Consider the following 20,689-nt stretch of genomic DNA (forward strand, 5'->3'; position numbering starts at 1 on the left):
AACCTCACGGAGTACAGTTCTAGGGGAAAGGTATACTGGAGCCCTTGAGTTGCTGCTACAAAGGTAGACAGTAATATGTGCTCCAGAAAACACGAATGGAACACAATGCTCAGCAGAGACCTGAGCACAACTCGTCAGAGTGGCAGCCACATGAACGTCTAGAAAGAGCATGCAGCCAAGGAGGAGAGCAATGCAAAGGCATGGACATCGGAAGAGAAGTCACCTGTTCAGGGAGCAGCAGGGTGTTCTGACTGATGGAAGCCAAAGATTACAGGGGAGAGATGGAGCAGATGGATCAAGGCCATCAAGTCCAGGCTGCCCAGCAGCCTGAGCAGAATTCAATACAAGGAAGCCTCAGTAGGTTGGAGTAGAGTGTGTCACAAGCTTACCTACATCGGGGACAGGTGGGAAGGCCAGTGGGGTAGAGCAGTCCTAGGGAGAGTGGCCTGGCACAACATGGCTAGAGAGCAGGAGGTGAGGGGTGGCCAGATTCCAGTTTATGGGGAAGGGTATAGCTTGCACGGACCACTCATGGACCACAAGGAAGGTGATGGAAAGGAAGGATTCACACATGATACCTAGGCTTGGGCCTGAGCACCCACATGAATGGAGCTGCCATTCCTAAGATGGGAGCAAACAAAGAATGGTGTGTGTGTGTGTGTGTGTGTGTGTGTGTGTGTGTGTGTGTGTGTGTGAATGTGGAGGAGGATGGGGAGAGTCTGACCATGGAATCCTGTGGTCCTGTTCCCATCTGAGCTCTGAGGGGAGAAGTAAACAGTACTCAGCAGTCCTGGTACCACCCCTGTCCTTGAGGGACACCCATGGGTTCCAGCTGCCTATCACAGGAAGGTCTGGGGGCAAGAGTCACAGATTTCACACCCAGACCAGGTGGATAAACTCAGCTGTCGGCATGACATGCTTTGAGAGACTTTCTGAGCTCCCAAGACAGAACAAGCAATGGACCTGCATTTGTGATCCCTGCAGGAGATGCACATCCCAGCAGCCTCCACACCCCTCCCCACCCAGTCATCCTGGGCCAACTCCAGAGCCAGAGCCCACCAGGGGAGCAGGAGATGGACCACGTTGGCCCTGCCAAGGACAGTTGGGACTTAGTGCCTTTCCCTAAGGCCTGAGACCTGGGTCAGCCACGGCCCCTGGACCCACGTGGATGAGCCAATCTTTCTCCCCTTCTGACAGGAAGGGGACCACTAAGCCAGTCCTTCACCTCTTTCTGAAAGTGCTCATCAGCTTTGGAGGAAGCAGCACTGGAGACTGGGTATACCAAGGGACCAAAATCCCTTTGTCAAGTGAATTCAAATTCCTTTTAAGCCGCTAAGCTCTTGCATGATCAGGCTCACACTGCACTCTCCTTCCCATGTGCTGGCCAGGATGCTTCCACAGGCTCACAGAGCATCACAGCAGAGCCTACATGGAGCTGTATTGCTCAGAGTTCCCTTTTTGCAGATGAGGAGATTGGGAGTGAATAGCAAGTGGCCAAGCTGGACCTCACCAGGCAGGGGGCCTGCTCCTCAAGCATTGTGTCCCTCTGTCTGAAAAGAAGGCACATTCTTCCCCAGCTTGGACCCTTCCCCAGGCTCGGTCTGTGGGTGAAGAGCCCCACACTCTGCCTTGGAATGTTCTCCTCACACCTCTCTCTCTCTTTAGGGTTCCTTTAGATCGTCACCTCCTCGGGGGTCCTTCAAGACCTCCCCATCCAAAGTTGGCTCCTTGGCTACATTCCACTCTGCTCAAATCTCCAGAGCATCGGCCACAATGGTAGGGGATTGCTGACAGGTTGTTGACTTGTTTGTGGTCTGTCTCCCTCCACCCGACCCCCCCCCCAAGAGACTGAAGACTCCCAAGAGGTCAAGTATCTTCCTATCTTATTCACCCCTCTGTCCCCAATACCTGGCACAGTGCCTGAAACAGGCTGGGCCCTTGGGAAGTATATACGGAGGAAGGCAGGCAGGCGAGGAGAGCCACTGGCCCCTGCGCCCACTTATAAGATCAGCCCTCACGAGACAGCCCCAGCAGCATCCACTGGGATATTCCCACCTCCCTTCCTGGGGACACGGGTCTCCATGCCAGGGCAGGACACCTTCCTCTCTCCTCAAGCACATCTGGATGTCTCTCTTCCTTTCCAAGCCTGCTCAGAGACAAAGGGAAGCTCACCTTTACCAGCACCCACAGTGGCCCCTTGTCACCATCCTGGCCACCCCGAGGGGGTGTGCATTACTCATCCCCACTCTCCAGGTAAGGAAACTGAGCTCCAGGAGTAACTGGCCCAAGTCTGCCAGTTTACTGTTTAGGTGGGACCAGAAATTTCTGATGGTGTTTCAGTGCTCCGGCGCTGTAATAGGGGTTAAAACACAACTGTGGCCTCCCACCTCAATTCTGACTGAGGGTCAATATGCAGGGACAAATCACAAATGCCAACTTTACACAGGGAATTCTGAGAGCCCATGTCACAGCCCCACACCCCTGGTGGGCTGCTAACCTCATGCCATTTCTGGAAGCAGGGAACATGCAGAAAGTTATGCTGGGTCAGATCCCGAGTCCACTTCTCCCACTGGCCCTCATTCAACACAGCCACATACAGACACCAGTCACAGCTCGGTAGGGAGCTGCAGGCTCTGCTGGGATAGTGCCAGTGCCATGGACATGCTGGGACAGTGCCAGTGCCATCCAAGGACTGGGACCCCCTCCAGCATGCTCCCAAAGGGAGCATATGTTTGAGGAGACCACATATGAAGAATGGTGAAGGCCCTAAGCAGTAGGAATACTGGACATTTTCATCTATTTAGAATTTTTCTCGCTTTTCTACAACTAGTGTGATTTAAAAATCAAAAACACAGGGACACCTGGGTGGCTCAGTGGTTGAGTGTCTGCCTTTGGCTCAGGGCGTGGTCCTGGGATCGAGTCTCACACTGGGCTCCCTGCAGGGATCCTGCTTCTCCCTCTGCCTGTGTCTCTGCCTCAATCTCTCTCTCTGTGTGTTTCTCATGAATAAATAAATAAAATCTTTAAAAAATCAGAAACACAATTTTAATTTTAAAATGAATGTTAAAAAGAGGTACATTTGAGGAGGGACTGGGAGAGGCTGGGCAGCCTGAGCGGGGCAGGTACTAAAAGTCTGAGGGGAGCTTGCCTGGACCTTTGGCCTGTCAGGGACCTGGGAGGGACCACAGTTCTCAGGATCTGCCCTGGGCAGCCTGCCCCTGTCAGACCAGCCCAAGAAAGGCAGGCTCAACTTGGTCAGGCTGATTCTTGCCTCCAGTGGTGAGGCTTTGTTCCAATGTAAGCGTCAAGCAGGGAACTAAAAGGTCTGTGACTCAGTGATGAATAGGCCACCTGCAGGATGGAGAAGTGCCACTTGGACAAAACAGAGCCTCTTTCCCTAGGATCCACAGCCTACACCTGCACAGTCACATCCACAGCAGGTGGGCTCCCAAGAAAGCCACCAATAACTACACTCCTGGCCCTCAAAACCCAGATTCAAGAGTAAAAGAAACACATTAGCTCCCAAAACCAAGGCTGCAGGAGGGAGCAAAGTCTGTGCACATGATCTAGTTCACCCCCGACATTGGAGGGATGGGGAAACTGATGACCAGGAACACGACGACTCTGGGACACTCTGGTTAGTTAGCACTGTCAGGACTATGCACACGAAAGAAAACTGTTGAGTCTTTAAAAGGAAGGAAACTCTGGCACATCTACGATATGGATGAACCTCCAGGATGTTATGCTAAGTGAACAAGCCAGTCACAAGAAGGCAATTATTGCGTGGTTCCATTTACGTGAGATGCCTAGATGGGCATATTCATAGAGACATAGAACAGTGGCTGTCAGGGGCTGGGGCAGGTGAAAGTAGGACATTCTTGCTCAGTGGGCAGAGCTTCAATTTTGGAAGATGAAAAAAATTCTGGAGCTGGAAGGTGGTGATGGTTGCCCCACAAGAGGAACATATTGAATCCTTTTGAACTATATACTTAGAAGGAGTTAAGATGATCAATTTTACCTTCTACATATTTTATCACAATTAAAAATAAAATAAGGTAAAATAAATTCTTATAAATAAAACTGTAAGAGTTCAGGTCAAGGTCATCAGGATCATGAGGACTGCCCATGGCTGTTGAGACTCCTGTATGGCTCTTCCAATGGGTGAGAACCTCCAAAGTCCCTCAGGATAAGCACCCCCCACTCAGCTACATACCACCTCACATCCATGGGCTAAAGCATTCAACCCACCCTGCCAGTTGTGTCTTTGGCTAAGGAAGCAATGCATGGTTTGTACACCTCCCTTGAGCCAGGCCTCTGCCCCATGCTCTGCACCATGCCCGTTGGGTGGGCATTTCCACTGTAAGGCAGCAGGTGACCTGAGAGATGGTCCCAGGTCAACAAGATTCTTTGGTGCACAGCCCCTGAGAGATGTCACCCTCTTTTCCTCATCTACACCTCAAGTCTGAAGAGTAGCTAAAGCATCCTTCAAAGGGGGTTGATGCTTATAGGTGGACTCATACCCGTCCAAACAGCCACATCGAGGAGTGCTGACAGAGGAACCACTGGGAGTCACGCTTTGCCCTGCCCTTACTTGGATGAGAACATGGAAGATGTGCCAATTCAGAATGCACATATGGGCAAGCCAGAGAGCAATCTGTACAACAGACAAGATCAAAAGCAAACAAGGAGACAAATCTAACATGCTAATATTTATCAGGGAAAGGTATAGAGTCTCTGATGTGTGCCCAAGGATCCAACCCTACACAGGGGGGTGTGGCTCAGGGGAGCATGTGGTCAATATGACCTCACAGTAAGCTCACTGCAACGTCATAGGCTGTGGGCTGCCTTAGCAGAGGAACCTGCGGGGGAAAGGAGGATAAATTCTTTCTGCCCTCTGTCATGGTCAGACCATCAGACTTGAGGGAGGGGAGAGGGGAGGAGAGAAGGAAGGGAGGAGGGTGAAGTGAAAAATGAAACTATTTAGCTGGGCTGACCCCAGGGCACAGTGGGCACAAGATAACTATCTCTATCTCTCTCGTGCCAGGAATGAAACAGAAGCAATGGATAAAAGTATGAAAAAAAAAAAAAAGGAGTTTTTCTTTCTTTACCATCACATGCTGTGCATTTGCAGAGGGCTTCCTAGGTTCCTGGTCATCATACCCAGAAGCCCCCTTGAAGGAACATTAGAGAACCATGCACATGGGCTACTGAGTGAGAAAGGGCTTTATTTAACTCCCTTTCAGCATAAAAAAAGTGGTTTTAGAATGGGATGTGAATTATAAAGTTGCGTTCTTCCAACCTTACCGCATTTTCAAAATTTCAATTGATGGTGTTAGAACTTACTACCAGCATTGCTCTTAACTCCTATAACCCTTTTTTAACAAAGAAAAATATTATTTCCACAAATAAGAGTCTCATAAAACTAACTCCGATTTCTTCATGATTCCAGAGTACCGATAGCATGGCCAGATTTCCCCAAGGCCTCCTTGCCCGAACAGCTTCGGCAACCCGGACCCTGACTGAAAACCAGAAGTGACACCACAGAGCTCCACCTGTGTAGTGCTCCGGATGGCAGATGGACCAGTAGTTACCAGCTAAAATCCCAGATCCCAAAGCATATGTGCTTTGCTCTGAAAAGCCAGACTCAAGGATCTCACCAAAGTACTTAGAGATTCTTTCAAGTGCACTTCTAACATAAATCATTCAGTTTCAAAGACTACCACCCACTAGAGAGAAATGTGCCTGCTAATGGCAGACTCATTGATGGCTAATATTGAGAAAAGACACAAAAATTTACGACAGCCAAAAGACTCAGAATGCACAGTAACCTGGAGCCATTTGGTACGGGGTAAGCAAGGAAAGCAGCACACCCCAGGATGGCCTGACACCCCTGGCCCACAGCAGGGACTGTCTCAAAGAGATGATGTCTGAAAGTTGTTTGATAACCGCCCCAGCAGTGCTCGCTTCGGCAGCACGTATGCTAAGATAACTGCCCCAGCCTGTGACTGTTAGTGATGGGGAGACACTGAGCCAGCCCGAGCACCCCCCTTTATTACATCAGGAAGGTAACAAAGACCCTCGAGAAAAAAGTCTACCCCCAAATCGAGTCACCCATTATCAAGATTCCATAAAGTGAGAACAACAACAGGGGGTCTCTGAGGCCTGAAAAGCGGATGCAGCTTGCCTCTGAGGTGGAGGAAAGAGGGTTTTGACGTGTGACCCCCAGCCCCACCGCTCACCGGGCACAGGGGTCTCTCTCCATCTTTCCACACCTCGGGCTCCTTGTCTGTGGGGGGCAGTGAGACAAGCACCTCTGTGAGACATTCCATGGCACACCCAGCACTAAGGCCTCAAACAGTTACTATTTCCATAACCCCATAGAAATTAAAGGGTGATTCTAAGTCACAACCCACAACTTGTTCCAATTACCAACTTGTTCCAATTCATGTCAGCCACCAGCTGAAGAGCTGGCCCTGTGAGCAGCCCCTGTCCTCCAGGACACCCAGGACGAGCCGGGAGCTCTGCCACAGCCCACAGCCCACAGCCCGGGAGCAGGAGCAGCCGCCAGTTCGGTGCCTGTCCCCCATGCCCGACTGCCACCCTGCTGCCACCCTGGCCTGCTTCCTCAGCTGAGCCTTTCCTATCAGACCACAAACTAAAATAGCTAATTCTGCCAACAGAATTTTGGGGAGTAAGACAAACAAACTTTAAAAGTGTCCTCTTTTGGGGCATGCCTGGGTGGCTCAGTCAGTTAAGCATCTGCCTTCGCCTCAGGTCATGATCCTGGGGTCCTGGGATCGAGCCCTGCATCAAGCTCCCTGCCCAGAGCCTGCTTCTCCCTCTGCCTCGGCCTGCCTCTCTGCCTACTTGTGTTCTCTCTCTCTCTCCCTCTCTCTCTCTCTGTCAAATAAATAAAATCTTTAAAAAATAATAAAAATAAATGTCATCTTTTTAATTACTAGATTTCCAGAGTTGGGGCTCTAGGGGTTTTTTTTCCTATTTTTTTAATCTAGCAAAAACCTATAAATCATGAACGGGCTAAAAATTAAATTAACTACAGAGTAAGTCAATCTAGTGTGGCAAATGGTAACAATGTGACCAACCTCATGGCCCAATAACAGGGAACTGACTGAATAAGTTATAGTCACCCACGGAGAACACACGAAAGCTATGACAGAATTATATTATAGAAGCATACTTAGTGCTGTGAAAAAACTATGATGACATATAATAATGAAATATTAAGTTTTCAAAGTAGGTTGAGAGGGACACCTGGGTGACTCAGCGATTGAGCATCTCCCTTTGGCTCAGGGCGTGATCCCAGGGTCCTGGGATCGAGTCCCACATCAGGCTCCTCGCAGGGATCCTGCTTCTCCCTCTGCCTGTGTCTATACCTCTCTCTATGTCTCTCATTAATAAATAAATAAAATCTTAAAAAAAAAAAAAAGTAGGGGGGATCCCCAGGTGGCTCAGAGGTTTAGCACCACCTTCAGCCCAGGGCATGACCCTGGAGTCCCGGGATCGAGTCCCACTTCAGGCTACCTGCGTGGAGCCTGCTTCTCCCTCCGCCTGTGTCTCTGCCTCTCTCTCTCTCTCTCTCTCTCTGTTGAGAAATAAGTGAGTCAATATGATCCCACTTTGGTACATGTAGGTATGTGCTGTACATACAGATCCATGTATGCATAATACATATGTATATACACATAGTACATATATGCACACATATATGTACAACCATGTGCCATATCCACATGGCATCAGTTAAAATACATATAAAAATTTATTAGTAGAAAATATCGATAAATTTAAACTTTTTGGCTTAAAATTTTTAATTTCTAAGTTATAAAATATATAAATTCATTAGAGATATACGTTTACAGATGGGAAGAAAACAAATGTACTAATACTAAATATTCATAGTGGTTGATTCTGGGTACTAAGGTTATGAGTGACTTTTACAATTTTCTTTGTGTTTTATTGTATTTTCCACCCTTTCTATATTGACCAGGTGTTACTGTCATGAAAATGGTGTCCTTTTGGTGACTTGTGATTTCCAGTCTTCTTCCATTCAGATGATGAGAACAGATACTCTCCTTTAGAACAGAGCCCCACTGATACAGCCAAGGAAGAAGGGCCATGTCCTCAGCATTCAGCTAACACTCCAAAACTGTGAGTGGCCTCAGCCTACACTAACCAATGAACATGAGGTGGACAAAATAGCATGGAAAACCCACCGGGAGCCCTCGGCCCATCTCCTGTTCTGTGAGGTTCAAGGTCAGCGAGTCCCTTTGCACGAGGTATGACCAACCCACCAGCAGTCAAACCCCCTAAAACAACACAACCTCTTCCTTGCGGCCCTACCAACGTGTGCCATCACCAACGTCTGTGCAAGAGCCATCTGGCCCCTAAATGAAGCCTGAAAGTGGTTTTGTTTGGAGAACATACTACCTCCTGGACACTAAATTAAAACACACAATTAGATTTCCATTAAGTTACAGCAAATTCTGCTGAATTGATCTAATCGGCCTACATTCCTATATGACATCATGCTTTAAAGGCTTGGCCTGAACATAAATACTTAATGTAATAAATACAGTCTGAAATATTTGATCTCCTTGGCAGTTTAATTGATCTACTACAGAGACTGACAGGAAAAATTAAGTTAGCTCTATCCCATATCTGCCAATAGCACATTTTCATCATAAAGGCATGTGAACTATAATTTTGGTGACAAGCAAAGCTCATGCACACTGATTTCTTATTGAAAGTTCAGGTTAAGGGTAACAGATTTGAACAAGGAAATGAATAAGTGGATTTATGAGATCTTTAACACACATAGTTCCTGTTTTTTGATAGATAGATCGTTTCTATTTTGTGATTCCTAAGACCAGTCCCTTGTTATTCATAGGATTGTCTGAGTGGGGTGTTGGTAAGTGCCCACCATATGTAAGCACAGATTCTTAGATGCTGTGGCTTCGGGTACTCACCAATAATCAAGTGCATCAAGTCAAATTCCTACCCAAATGTCTTCTACCTCAGAACCCCTGATGTGCTTTCTTTTGTCTCCATCTTATGGTTTATGTTGCCTTTTACCATGAATTGTGCTTATTTTTGTACCCAGTGCACCTTCCAAACGTACCATTAGCGCCTTCACCCCTCTCACCCCTATACTTCTGCTGCCAGTACTGAAATGTCCCATTTGAAAGTAAACATTGAATATTTGTGAATATATGAGGAAGGCAGAAAGGGAGGGAGAGTCTCTCCTTCCTGACTGAGCTGGCATTCTCTCTAGGTCCTCAGAGTCACCCTCTCCCAGGTTCTAAGCTTCCTCAGTACCTCATGGAGAGAAATAGGGCTCACGGCAAAGTTGCTCCATCTGATTAATGTCAAAATCCCCAGGTTAATTTGTCAGGTTATTCTGCTAGACTTGATGCTAGATCCCACCCCTGTCTGAACTCCACCTACCACTTGTACACCTACTATCAAATGACAGCCGCTCATTTGTTCAGCAAATGCTCCTTGATGGGAGGCAGCCCAGCCAAACATTCCTTGTGCCATGACAGTCTCAGAGCCAGCACCAGGGTCTCCTTTCTGCTTGGATGTCTTCGAAGGGGCAAACAAATAATGACAACACCCAGATCCAAGGACCCTGGCACAACCAGAGGAGCAGCAGGGACATGCGTTCTGGGCAGCCCGGTGCCAGTTAGCACTGCCCACCCTCCTTCGAGTGGCAGCCAAAACTCTGGACAGGCAGGCTGCTTCTCCCGCTGCCTCTGGGCACAAGCCAGAAACCTTCTGCTCAGCTCCCTGCACTCCAGGGCCCCATTGATTAGCAGGAAGGGCAAACCCATCAGCACCCATAGGAAATGGCTTCTGGAAAGTGAGTTGCAGTTTTTAAAGCCAGAGAATGACAGCAGGTGCCTGTAAAGGAAACAGAATCAATACAGGGTGTGGGCGGCTGGACGATGGGACACCTGGGTCTCTGACTTGTCCTGCTTCTGACAGATGTACTACATGACCTTGGGCAGTCCCAGCCCCTCTCTGGGCCTCAGTTTCCCCACTATATCTTGGAATGTGAACCCACTCATTAAGAAGATTCCTTACAAATCTTAAGTGTTGGGATTCTCTCCCCTGTCTTCCTGACATCAAGTAGTCATGGAGAAGGCTAGGGCTGACCCAGTCACTTTCCCCATAAGCAGTGACTACCTTCTGCCCCATCGGGTTCCCTGCTCCCCAAATACCTACACCTTTACAAACAAGCCAAAGGCCCCTGAAGGGCTGCTACTTTCCTGGATCTGCCCATACCTCAGACCTCATAAAATGTGCCTTGCAGGCTGAGAGGCTCTCCCATTGAGGAGCAAATACCTGCAGGAAGTAAGACTTTCTGCCCCAGAGGTCCAAAATTAAGCCCTAATTAGATACCAAGTGACCTCCCAACCCCATCAGCAGAACTCTAACAATTATTGCCAGCACATACTGGACATTTGGATGTGCCAGGCATGGATACATATTGTACTGACCACAAGCAATATTGGGTATGGCCATCATGATCCTCATGTCACAGGTGAAGAGAAGACTGGTGTCTTCCCTAAGTTGACCCTATGACAAGAGGGAAATGGTTCTGGGCCATGGGAAGTCTGAATCCAGAACTTGGGCTCACCTTGAGGTTATGCCATCCTCTCCCGGGAATGTGGCGCCATCCAACCTCATGCTTTTCTCTTTCCTCAACATACTAGGCCTGCTTGCCTCAATGCCTTTTTGCTCATGCTGTTCTCTTACCTGGAGTCCTCTTACCCACTGGGTAACTCCTATGCTCCCTTCAAGCCCAAATGAAACATCTCCTCTGGAAAGGCTTCCTTAGTCCTATGGGGAGAAATGTCCTCCCTCCTCAGGACTTCCCCAACACTTTGCCTGCCCTTATTGGCCTCTATAGGAACACATGACTATGTCACATGAGATAGAATTCTTTGTTGACTATCTCTCCAAGCCCACCCATGACTTGTGAATCCCTTAAGGTTGGGATGTGTCTGATTCATCACCAGAGAGGTTCAGGCCTGACAAAGTGGGGTACTCAATGGTACTGAATTAAGCACAAGAGGGTCCTATTGTTTGTGGGGTGCAACAGGTGGCCAGCACTGCAGGGTAGGACCAGTAAACTGGAGTCTCCCAAGTGAGGCCAGTCTCTCACACTCAGAGCAGCATGACCTTCTTTCCTTGTTTACCCAAACCTCACTACCATTTACTCTGCATCAGACTCTGTATTTGGGGCTGAGGCTGAGTGGCTTGGAAGGCCCTAGAGGTGAGTCAGATATGCCAGCACCCTTAAAGGGCTTGTAGTCACCACTAGGAAACAAGGTAGGTTCAAAGACAAACACCTCAACTCAAATCATGATGTCAGAGTATCCTCGGCATCTGTGTCACTCAGCCTCTGAAGAGGGCCTTCAATGAATTGAGCTTCTAGCATTCACACCTGTGAGCAGTCCCCTCCACTCAAGCCTCGATTGGCTCTAGGACCAGCTTAAATCAATAAAATGCATCCAGAAGTAACACTGTGCCTGTTGTGGATTAAGCATTAAGAAAGCCTGGCATATTCTGCCTTTCCACTCCTGGGAATCAACCACCATTCAATCCCAACCCAAGCTCACCATGGGAAGAGAGAAAAGGGAGCTCCTGGGCTCCTAGCATCCCTGCCAAGACTCCAGACAAGGAGGTGCCACCATGTTGTACATACCAGCCCCAGCGGCCATCTGACTGTAACCTCATAAGAGAGCCCAGGCAAAAGCAGCAACAGAACTGCCTGGCTGAGCCCAGCCAGTCCTGGGAACCAGGATAGATAATAAAATAGCTGGGCAGTACTACTGCTGCTTTTATTATACTCAGTTTGGCAGTAAAGTAAAACAATACTAACACCTGGAATGGAAATTCTAAGGAAATCACAAGCCAATTTCCTCATGATCATAGATGCAGAAACCCCTGAACAAAGAACTAGCAAACTGAATCCGCTCTATATAAGAAGGATGACATGTCACATCTAATTTGGGTTTATTCCAGGAATGCACAGTTGGATTAACATTAAAAAATCAATCAATGTAACTTACGGTATTAATACATTGAGGAAGACAAATCATGTGATCACCTCAACAGCAGCAGAAAAAGTATTCAGTGAAATTCAGCATTCATTCATATTCATGATTTTTTAAAATAATAATTAAAATAAAACCCATAGAAAACCAAGATGCAAATATCTTTTTTGATAAAGAATATCTAAAACAAAACAAAACAAAAAGATGACAAACATGACTGTGAAACCCTGAGATCAAGAATAGGCCAGAGTTGGCCACCAAAAACACATATCATATGATTCTATTCGTATAATAAGTCCACTGTAGCAAGAGCAAAAGTGTTCACAACCTATAGAGACAGCAAGATTCATAGTGCCCTGAGGCTGGGGCCCTGGGAGCAGCAAGAAGTGATGGCTAATGGGTCCAGGGTGATGAAGACATTCTGATGTGGATCATAGTGATGGTTGCACAACTCACCGAAGATACTAAAAATCATTGAGCCGTACACTTCAGTGGATGAATGGTATGGTGTGTGAATTATATCAGTAAAGGTGCTATGAAAGAACTAGAATAAGGCAAGGATGCCCGTTGTCACCATGTCTATACAGTACTGTGCTCGGGGTTCTGGCTGGCACCAACAAGAAAAACAAGAAAAAGAGATGAAAAGCAAAAGGATTCAAAAGGAAGAGACCAGCTGTCTTTATCTGCAGATGGCCTAATCATACACATATCGTAAAGAATCTACCACTGAACCTAATTACATGAATAAATCTCCCAAACACAATGTTCAGCCAAAGAAGCAGACACAAAGAATCTGTACTGTATGATTTCATTTCTATGTAAAGTTCAAAAAAGTTCAGTCTAAAGAACAGTGTTTCAGAATGTCTGCTTAGGTCGTTGGCAAAGCTAGGTCACCATAAAAGTCAGCAGTGCTCTCATTTAGGAAGAGAGAGGGGCCCAGGACTGGGGAGCTCCTGGGATGCAGGCAAAGTCCTAGAGGGTGGTTACATAGCTGCTTAAAATGGGTCACTAAACTCCAGATGCATGTTTTATGAATTTTTCTAATAAATATATATTTCAGAATTAAACAATTTTTAATGTTTAATGTTTAATGTGATTTTTTTAAGCCACAACACAAAGGAAAAGGTGATTTTAAAAGATTTTATGTATTTATTCAGAGAGACACAGAGAGAGAGAGGCAGAGAGAAACACAGGCAGAGGGAGAAGCAGGCCCCCTGCAAGGAGCCCGATGTAGGACTCATCCGGGATCCCAGGATCACACCCTGAGCGGAAGGCAGACACTCAACCACTGTACCACCCAGGCATCTCGGAAAAGGTGATTAAAGAGGAATGGAGGGGAATTGCTGGAAAAAGAAGAGGCTGACTCCAGCTCAGAGTTTAGCCTTGGTGGGCAGATGTTTATTGGACAATAAAGGCATTGCACTCCCAGATCTGGACACTTTATCTTGGCCTGAGCCCAAGGCCAAGGCCAGTGTGAAGCAGGGAGGGTACATTCTTGACTACCTAAGGGGCCTTTGTTCTCTGGAAGGATGTGACCAGACCCTGCCCCAGCACTGGACACCCTGCCTCTCGCCTCCCCCTGCTCCGTCCTCACACAGATGGCACAGGACCAGGACTGCTACTCCAATTGGTAGCAGCTGTTGAGCACCTACTGCATGCCAACGCTGAGCAAGTGCCTGGCACATAACACTTCCTCAGGCCTCACAGATCTGTGGAGGGGGTGGGAGCAGGCTGTCTGCCTCCAGCCCCTCCAACCTGGGATCCCACGTCAGCTCCCCAGGAAGCAATGGGAGGGGAGGGAAGGTCAGAAGAGGTCAGACCTCTTTCCCTTGCTTTGCTACTGTTCCCCGACCTCAGGCATGACCCCAGGGACTGAGCCGCCCCCATTCCCTCCTTGCCCTAAAGGCTGCCCACCACTCCTCCCTGGCCCCTCCAGTTTGGGAATGCTGGCCCGGATGCTTCCTCTAGAGCAGGAGACTGACTGTGATCCCCCAGCGTGAGCGTGGCCTCAATTAAGAAAGCTCTCCCAGGGCAGCTGTAATTAGTTTCCACCTCACACCCAGATCTCCGAATCACAGGTTAGAGGCAACCAGGCTAAGTGCACCAGAGAGAGGGGGCCTCCGCTGACTGTGGCTCTCCTGCCCCCATTGCGCTCGTCCTGTGGCCAGCACTTCCCCGGAACAAACCCAAGCGCCTCCCTCAGCCATTAATAACATCCTCTGCATTAATGAATTGTGAACACAAGGCTGGCCATTAAGACAGTGCAGGAAAATTCTTCGTGTTGCAAAGGCTTTTTCTCTGGACACCCATTACTGTGATGCACACCCTCCCTGCATGGGATAGGATTCTGCTGCCTTTTTATTTGAGAATACTCAATAAGGAAACACACTATAACTGCATGCCCAGCCAAGATGGGTCCTCTCCAACCATCCCAAAGTACAAAACATCACTGCCCATGAAGTCCCAGGGAAGGAAGAGGGGCCCTGCCCAGGAAACCCTACCAGGGGCAAAGGAACCCACTGCCGAATTTGGAACAATAAAGGGTACAAGGAAAAGATAAGTCACAGCTGCAATAAAGTTGAGAAAAATGGGAGACATCTGGAGACACAGACATTTCACTGGCTCCTTTGAAGGTGAGCGGGACCCAGGGACTTGGAGAAGAGAACCGAGGGATCTGGTGAATAACGACGGTATTTACAGAGCACCTCTCATGGACCACACACTGTTCCAAGAGCCTCCGATGTTCTAGCTCATGTGCTCCCCATTCAGTTCTATGACTTCAGTCCTAGGATCTAGATCCCCATCCTACCGATGAGGAGCAGAAGTAGAGACTGCCAGTACCGTTCTCCAGGTTTACATAGCTAGAGAACAAACAGAAGGATGAGGACTCATACCAGGCAGGCCACTTGCTTGAGGCCATTGTCCTGGTCGGCTGCTTGATAATTAAAGGATAATTAAAGGAGGAAACCCCCACAAGTGCCTGATTTTCAATTACATAGCTCTATCCCCAGGGGGCAGTTTCCCCGGCCTGAGGCAGCCAGCTGCCCCACTCCATGATGGGCACAGCCTGGAGGCTAGTGGGCCACACTCCCACATATGGGCACTCTGCTTGACCCACCACCCCAGAGGGGTCATGACCTCCTGCCCTTCAAGGGTGCCAGCCTAACCCCCACTCTTCCCTGGCTCCCTACTGCCTGAGTAGCCCTGCTGATCTATCCAGACACAGCCACACACACACACACACACACACACACACACACACACACACACACGTGCACACACTACCTCAGCCACTCTCAACAAGGAGCCTGCTGGATGGGCATCCTCAGTACTCCAGCCCTGGAGCTGTGTCTTAGCTTCCCTGACCAAACCCTGGGGCCGGGATGATGGTGCTGCGGCAGAGGGCCAAGCGCTAGAGAGTCTCTGCACTCGCTCCCTGGTCTGAAGCAGAACCATCGAGCCGAGCTTCACGGCCCAGGCAGTTCCGAGCTGTGTAGATTGTCCAAATACTGGACAAATATTGTCTGGTCTTGTTTTCCCCAACTCTCTAGCTGCTTCCAAACCCCAGACCCCAGCTTTCCACATTTCCCCAAGGAATGAAAATTATTCCCTCTAATTTCCTAAGAAAACCACGTTCTAGAGTTTGCTACTGACTTCTCAGTCTGTGCCACAGCTCAGCAAACCTGCTCTCCTTCATATTTCCTGGGCCGCTTCCCCACCATAATCCTAAGACAAAAGAAGTGGAGTCTACATCTGCTGGCATGCTCTGGGCCACAGCCACAGAGCTTCTAGGGCTCCACCCATCCACCTCACTCACAGCTCTATATTGTGGGAGCCCAGTGTTGTGGGGGCTCCCAGAGCCCATGTCCTCTACATCTCATGTCCCTGCTTGCCCTGTCCCTTCCCCCTGTGTAGCCTGCTCAAGGAGCTGACAGCCAGTATTCCAACAGCGCTCCTGGTTTCAGAACACATTCAAAGTCAAAAAATTTCCAGGCAAGTGAATAGCCATAACACTACATTCAAGGACATACAGCCCTCAAGGAACTAAGCAAACTGTACCTCCACATCCCCCAAGCTCTCCCACAAACACCCCTGGAGGCTCTCTTAACATTTCCCAGGCAAGGACTTCACATCTGTCATAACAGTGCCTGAAACCAAAAGATCAGGACCCCCAACTCAGAGTCCTTCACCTTGCAACTATATATAATGCTCTCCGGGCAGTCAGCTCTGGGACTAGTAGGGGAGGTGCTCTGTGTGCCCCCTGGGGGAACTGATCCTGCCCTTCCTTCTCATGCTGGCCAGCTGTTGGCTGCAGCACAGGGCAGCATTGGCTTAGATCCTCAGGCCCTGGTCAGGAGCTGCATGGCTGGAGTCTCAGGGGAAGGGCACCCTGGTGCTGTCTAGGGTTGGGCCAGAACCTCGGTGGCCTACCAGAGATACTTACTGTCTTCAGCCCAGGGCCATATGTTCCCACTAGGACCCCAGGGCCTGGAGAAGGAGACACGAGCACTGCTCGAGTCTGGGAGCCGACACTGAATTTGATTTCTTTCTTCTGGATTATTTGCAAGTTGCCACAGGCCTGGAGAAGTGGGTTGGGATCTCTGGGCTGGAAGGGGCTGTGGTGCTCAGCTCACAATGGTCCTGGTCTCAGACAGTCTTGGGTTTGTCTAGACCCCTCCCCAGGGCTCACACCCAGTGGATTCACTTGCTAGGGAAAAGGAGAGTAGGGGTCTAAGGTCCTACCAACACGTGACCATCTAGAGGAATGAATGAATATGTGGTGTCTAGAGGAAAGGGCACATCAGGATCCTGTGGAGGGCAGCCCAGACCCCAAATGGGAGATGTAGCTGAAGAAGCCATGTGTGAGCCAGTGACTTCCCCTCTCTGAGCCTCAGTTTCTCACTTGTGACAAGAGGCATGGGCTGAGAAGTCCAGACAGGTGCCTTCTAGCACCAACAGGCAAGAAGCTCCTCCCACTTAGGTGAGGCAGTCCCCAGGTTGGCCAGTACCCTCTGGGAAGCGTAGCTCAGGCCACTAGCTCTGCCAACATTGCTTGCCCAGTCCCCTGTGGGGGTGCACTAAGGTAAAAGAGTCTTGGTCAAAGCCCAGAAGTCCTAGCCCTGAGTCAGGCCATTGGAAGTCGGGCAAGAAGTCAAAAGCTGTCCTCTCTCCAAACCACTTAACAAGTGTTCCACAAAGCAAGCAGAGGTCGAACCCCACAGTATCTAGAAGCCGACTTGTGGGTACATACTTGTTACCCAGGTCCTGAGGCCAAGGCCGGGTGCCCCAAGCACACCTCCAGGGAAGGCTGAGGCCACCTAGACTAGAGCCAAGAAGCTCTGACCAGCTGATTCAGAGACTTCTAGCTCAGAACACCTCACTCTCAGACATGCCACCACATGGGGATGGGCACTTTTAGAGAGCAAAGATCCCCAATCCAATACTAGCTGTTATCTCGGAGCAAAATGGCAGGCCATGGATGGCTCTGACCAATGATGTGCCTTGGAGATCACATGTAAAAGATTGGAATAGCTCAAATAAAAATTTGAAAGATTTCCAACTTCTCCAGGAATTTCAATAGTTCTGGCAATGTCATGTCCACATATCCACTTGGCCACAATGAGCTGGCCTGAGCAGCCACTGACCCCTGAGTGGGCAAACACTCCCCAATCCCACCCCCAGTCCCACCTATGCCCAGCCTAAATTTGAAAATGCCCCTTAACATGCTCCTCAAATACCTGTCTCTGGCAGTGGAGAAATGTCTCTTCTCCCCATGCCTTTCTCAAAACTATGAAAATGTTGGGACACCTGGGTGGCTCAGGGGTTGAGCATCTACCTTTGGCTCAGGTCATGATCCTGGGGTCCTGGGATCAAGTCCTGCATCAGGCTCCCTGCGGGAAGCCTGCTTCTCCCTCTGCCTGTGTCTCTGCCTCTCTCTCTGTCTCTCATGAATAAAATAAAATCTTAAAAAAAAAAAAACTATGAAAATGACATAAAGACACAAGGGCTATATACCTCAAGGAAAGTGGGCAAGAGTTCATTGGTGTCTGGTGAAGACAATGCCTACACATACCTCGCTCACTGACTGCTTGTCACCAGAGCATGTCACCTGCCCCAGCACACGGCCGCAGTCAGGAGGGACTTCCCATGGGGATGCACAGGCTGCCCAAACACATGCCACCATGACACACAAAGATGTTCCTTGGTGTGGTGAACACACTGTGACTTCTGTCACCTGTGCCAGCACTTGCACATCCCAAGCTCCACCCCCAGTAACCCCCTTAACAAGGGCAGCATCAAAGGAAAGTTCTGTTTCTTTTTTTTTTTTTAAGATTTTATTTATTTATTCATGACAGTCACAGAGAGAGAGGCAGAGACGTAGGCAGAGGGAGAAGCAGGCTCCATGCATGGAGCCCAATGTGATCCCAGGACCCCAGGATCACACCCTGAGCTGAAGGCAGACACTCAACTGCTGAGCCACCCAGGAGCCCTGGAAAGTCTGTTTCTAATGAGGCAGACACAAAATGGGCCCCAAGGTCAGAGCCCAGCCTGAAAAGTTTAGGGAAGGGCTGGAGAGGGGTACATACCAGTAAAGGAAGAAGGAGGTGAGAGATTTACCTTTACCAGTCCCTCCCACTAGCCCCTGCCTCTGCCTTGGGTCCTAACTCAGATGACAGAAGCCTTAGCTCCATCTCCCTCTCACCACTGCCCTGGACCTCCCAGTGGCAGACACTGTCCTGCTCTCCCTGCTCAGCAGCCTGGCCTTCTCTCCCTTCCCTGAGCCACCACAGGCCTCTGCCAGGGCCCCACCTTGGCTGGCCAGGGAGCCCAGCCATGGTTGCCATAGTTGAGACACAGCAATCACCTATAACACATGAGGCTGGAGTGAGGCGAGCAAAGAATATTTATAAAAGAGATGGTTACTCTCGAGAGCTGAGCCGGCCCCCACCAAAGCAGAGAGGATTTGGCAGACAGACATGGGACTGCTCCTCTGCCAGACCAGCTCCTTAAATGATACCCAAGTTCCACTGGTAATCTCCTTCCAGAAGCCCCTTCCAATTGGGACTGCACCTCTGTAGTGCCCTATCAGCCTACTGTATCCTGTTCCAAGGCCCCTCTGTGGGGGGCTCTCCATGGCCTCTGGAGCCCCCGGGGCCCTGGAGTGGAAGGAGGCATTAGGAAGGGCACGGGGCCTAGAGCTGGACAGAGGTGAGCCTCATCCACGCATGCCAGCTATCTAAGTGAGGGGATTTGCCCAATAACCTGGACTACTCAGAAGTGGCTCTGGGCCTCCAGCCCCACCCCCTACAATAGAAAATCCAAACCCAGGAGCATGGCTTTCAGGGCCTTCAAGCTTTGGCTCTGCCAGGCACCTCCACATTATCTCTGCGCACTCTCCCATGGGCACCCACCATACCAACCATTCTCAAAACACATCTGGTTCTCCTCCCCTCTCCTGGCACTCTGCACATGCTGTTTCCTATGCCTAAAATGCCTTTCTCTCCCTTCTGGAGACTACCCAGGGAAGTTCTTTCATGTCCTCATTCAGCCTCCAGAAACCACATTTGCATTGCAGATTGCCACTCTGTGTGCGTGTTTGTGTGCGTGTGTGTGTCTGACTTACCAGCTGGAGAGGGTCCCCTCAAGGGCAGGAGACCCCAGATCCTAATGCAGAACAAACAGGGCAGTCTCTAGGAGAGGACTCTCCCATTGTCTATCATCAGGAGAAAGTCTACAGCCTACACCCGTACGTCCCCCTCCCTGACCTCTTGTGACAGAGAAGCCCCAAGAATAGCACTAACCGTCACTGCCCCAGACCCACCGTGACACCCAGCCCCACTCTGGGCCGGCACAGCTGCCTGGCCTCATCACAGGAGGAGGAGGAATTGAGAGACAGTGGATGGGCATGTTCATCCAGTGGGGATGCCCCAGAAGTCCCCAGGGAGTTCCTCTCTCTGGGCCTGACAAAACATCAGACAACAAGAGCTGTTATTAAGAAGAGAGCCAATCCTGGAAAATCACCAGTCCTAATGGTTCAGACCTCTGACATCAGCAGTCCCCAGGGAGGCGGGTGGGCACGCTGCACACACAGAGAGGGACCTGGGACAATCGCCATCAAGGCTCAGCCAGGAGCTTCAGGTTAACACCCAAGACTGTCACCAATGAGAAAAAGCAACCTGTGAACCCAGAATGGTCCCCTGTGAAACAACTGCCTCTCAGACAATCCCCCATCTGATGCAGTAACGCCTATCATCTCAGGCCATGTAGAAATCAAACAAGATAGCATGTGGGGGAACAGATGCTGTTCATGACCCTGGCTGTGATGGACAGGAGAGACGGTGCTGCACCAGCCCAAGGTGTAAGGCTGATGGGTGGGACTGGGAAAACAGAGTGGCCAGCCAACCTCCACGACCCCGTGGAAACAATGCCAAGCCAGCATAACCCCAGCCCCACCCTGCCAGCCAAAGGACACAAATCTTACCTTTCAGGGAAGCAACATGTGACAGGGCCTGGGCATATGTGGCTGTATTCAGGAGGGTCCCCGGCAAGCAAGAAGGAAAGAAAGGTCCCGTCGGACCCACAGTTCTCCCCAGGCTGCTAGAGAA

The 20,689-nt window shown here is 49.6% G+C and overlaps 1 protein-coding gene and 1 long non-coding RNA gene across 2 annotated transcripts in view; one reads left to right on the plus strand and one right to left on the minus strand.

The window, feature by feature from the left end:
- DRGX (dorsal root ganglia homeobox) overlaps positions 1-20,689 on the minus strand; it is a 32,327-nt gene that overhangs the window by 3,064 nt on the left and 8,574 nt on the right. The window contains exon 5 of the mRNA XM_025466345.3: positions 20,566-20,678. Coding sequence (XP_025322130.1) covers positions 20,566-20,678 — 113 coding nt within the window. The remainder of the gene's footprint in view (positions 1-20,565; positions 20,679-20,689) is intronic.
- On the plus strand, positions 4,909-8,586 carry LOC112671982 (uncharacterized). Its single transcript, XR_003143961.2, has 3 exons — positions 4,909-5,070; positions 5,450-5,848; positions 8,009-8,586. It is a non-coding gene; the product is annotated as an uncharacterized LOC112671982 (long non-coding RNA).

Source organism: Canis lupus, chromosome 28 (genome assembly GCF_003254725.2).
Source record: "Canis lupus dingo isolate Sandy chromosome 28, ASM325472v2, whole genome shotgun sequence".
Lineage (NCBI taxonomy): Eukaryota > Metazoa > Chordata > Mammalia > Carnivora > Canidae > Canis > Canis lupus.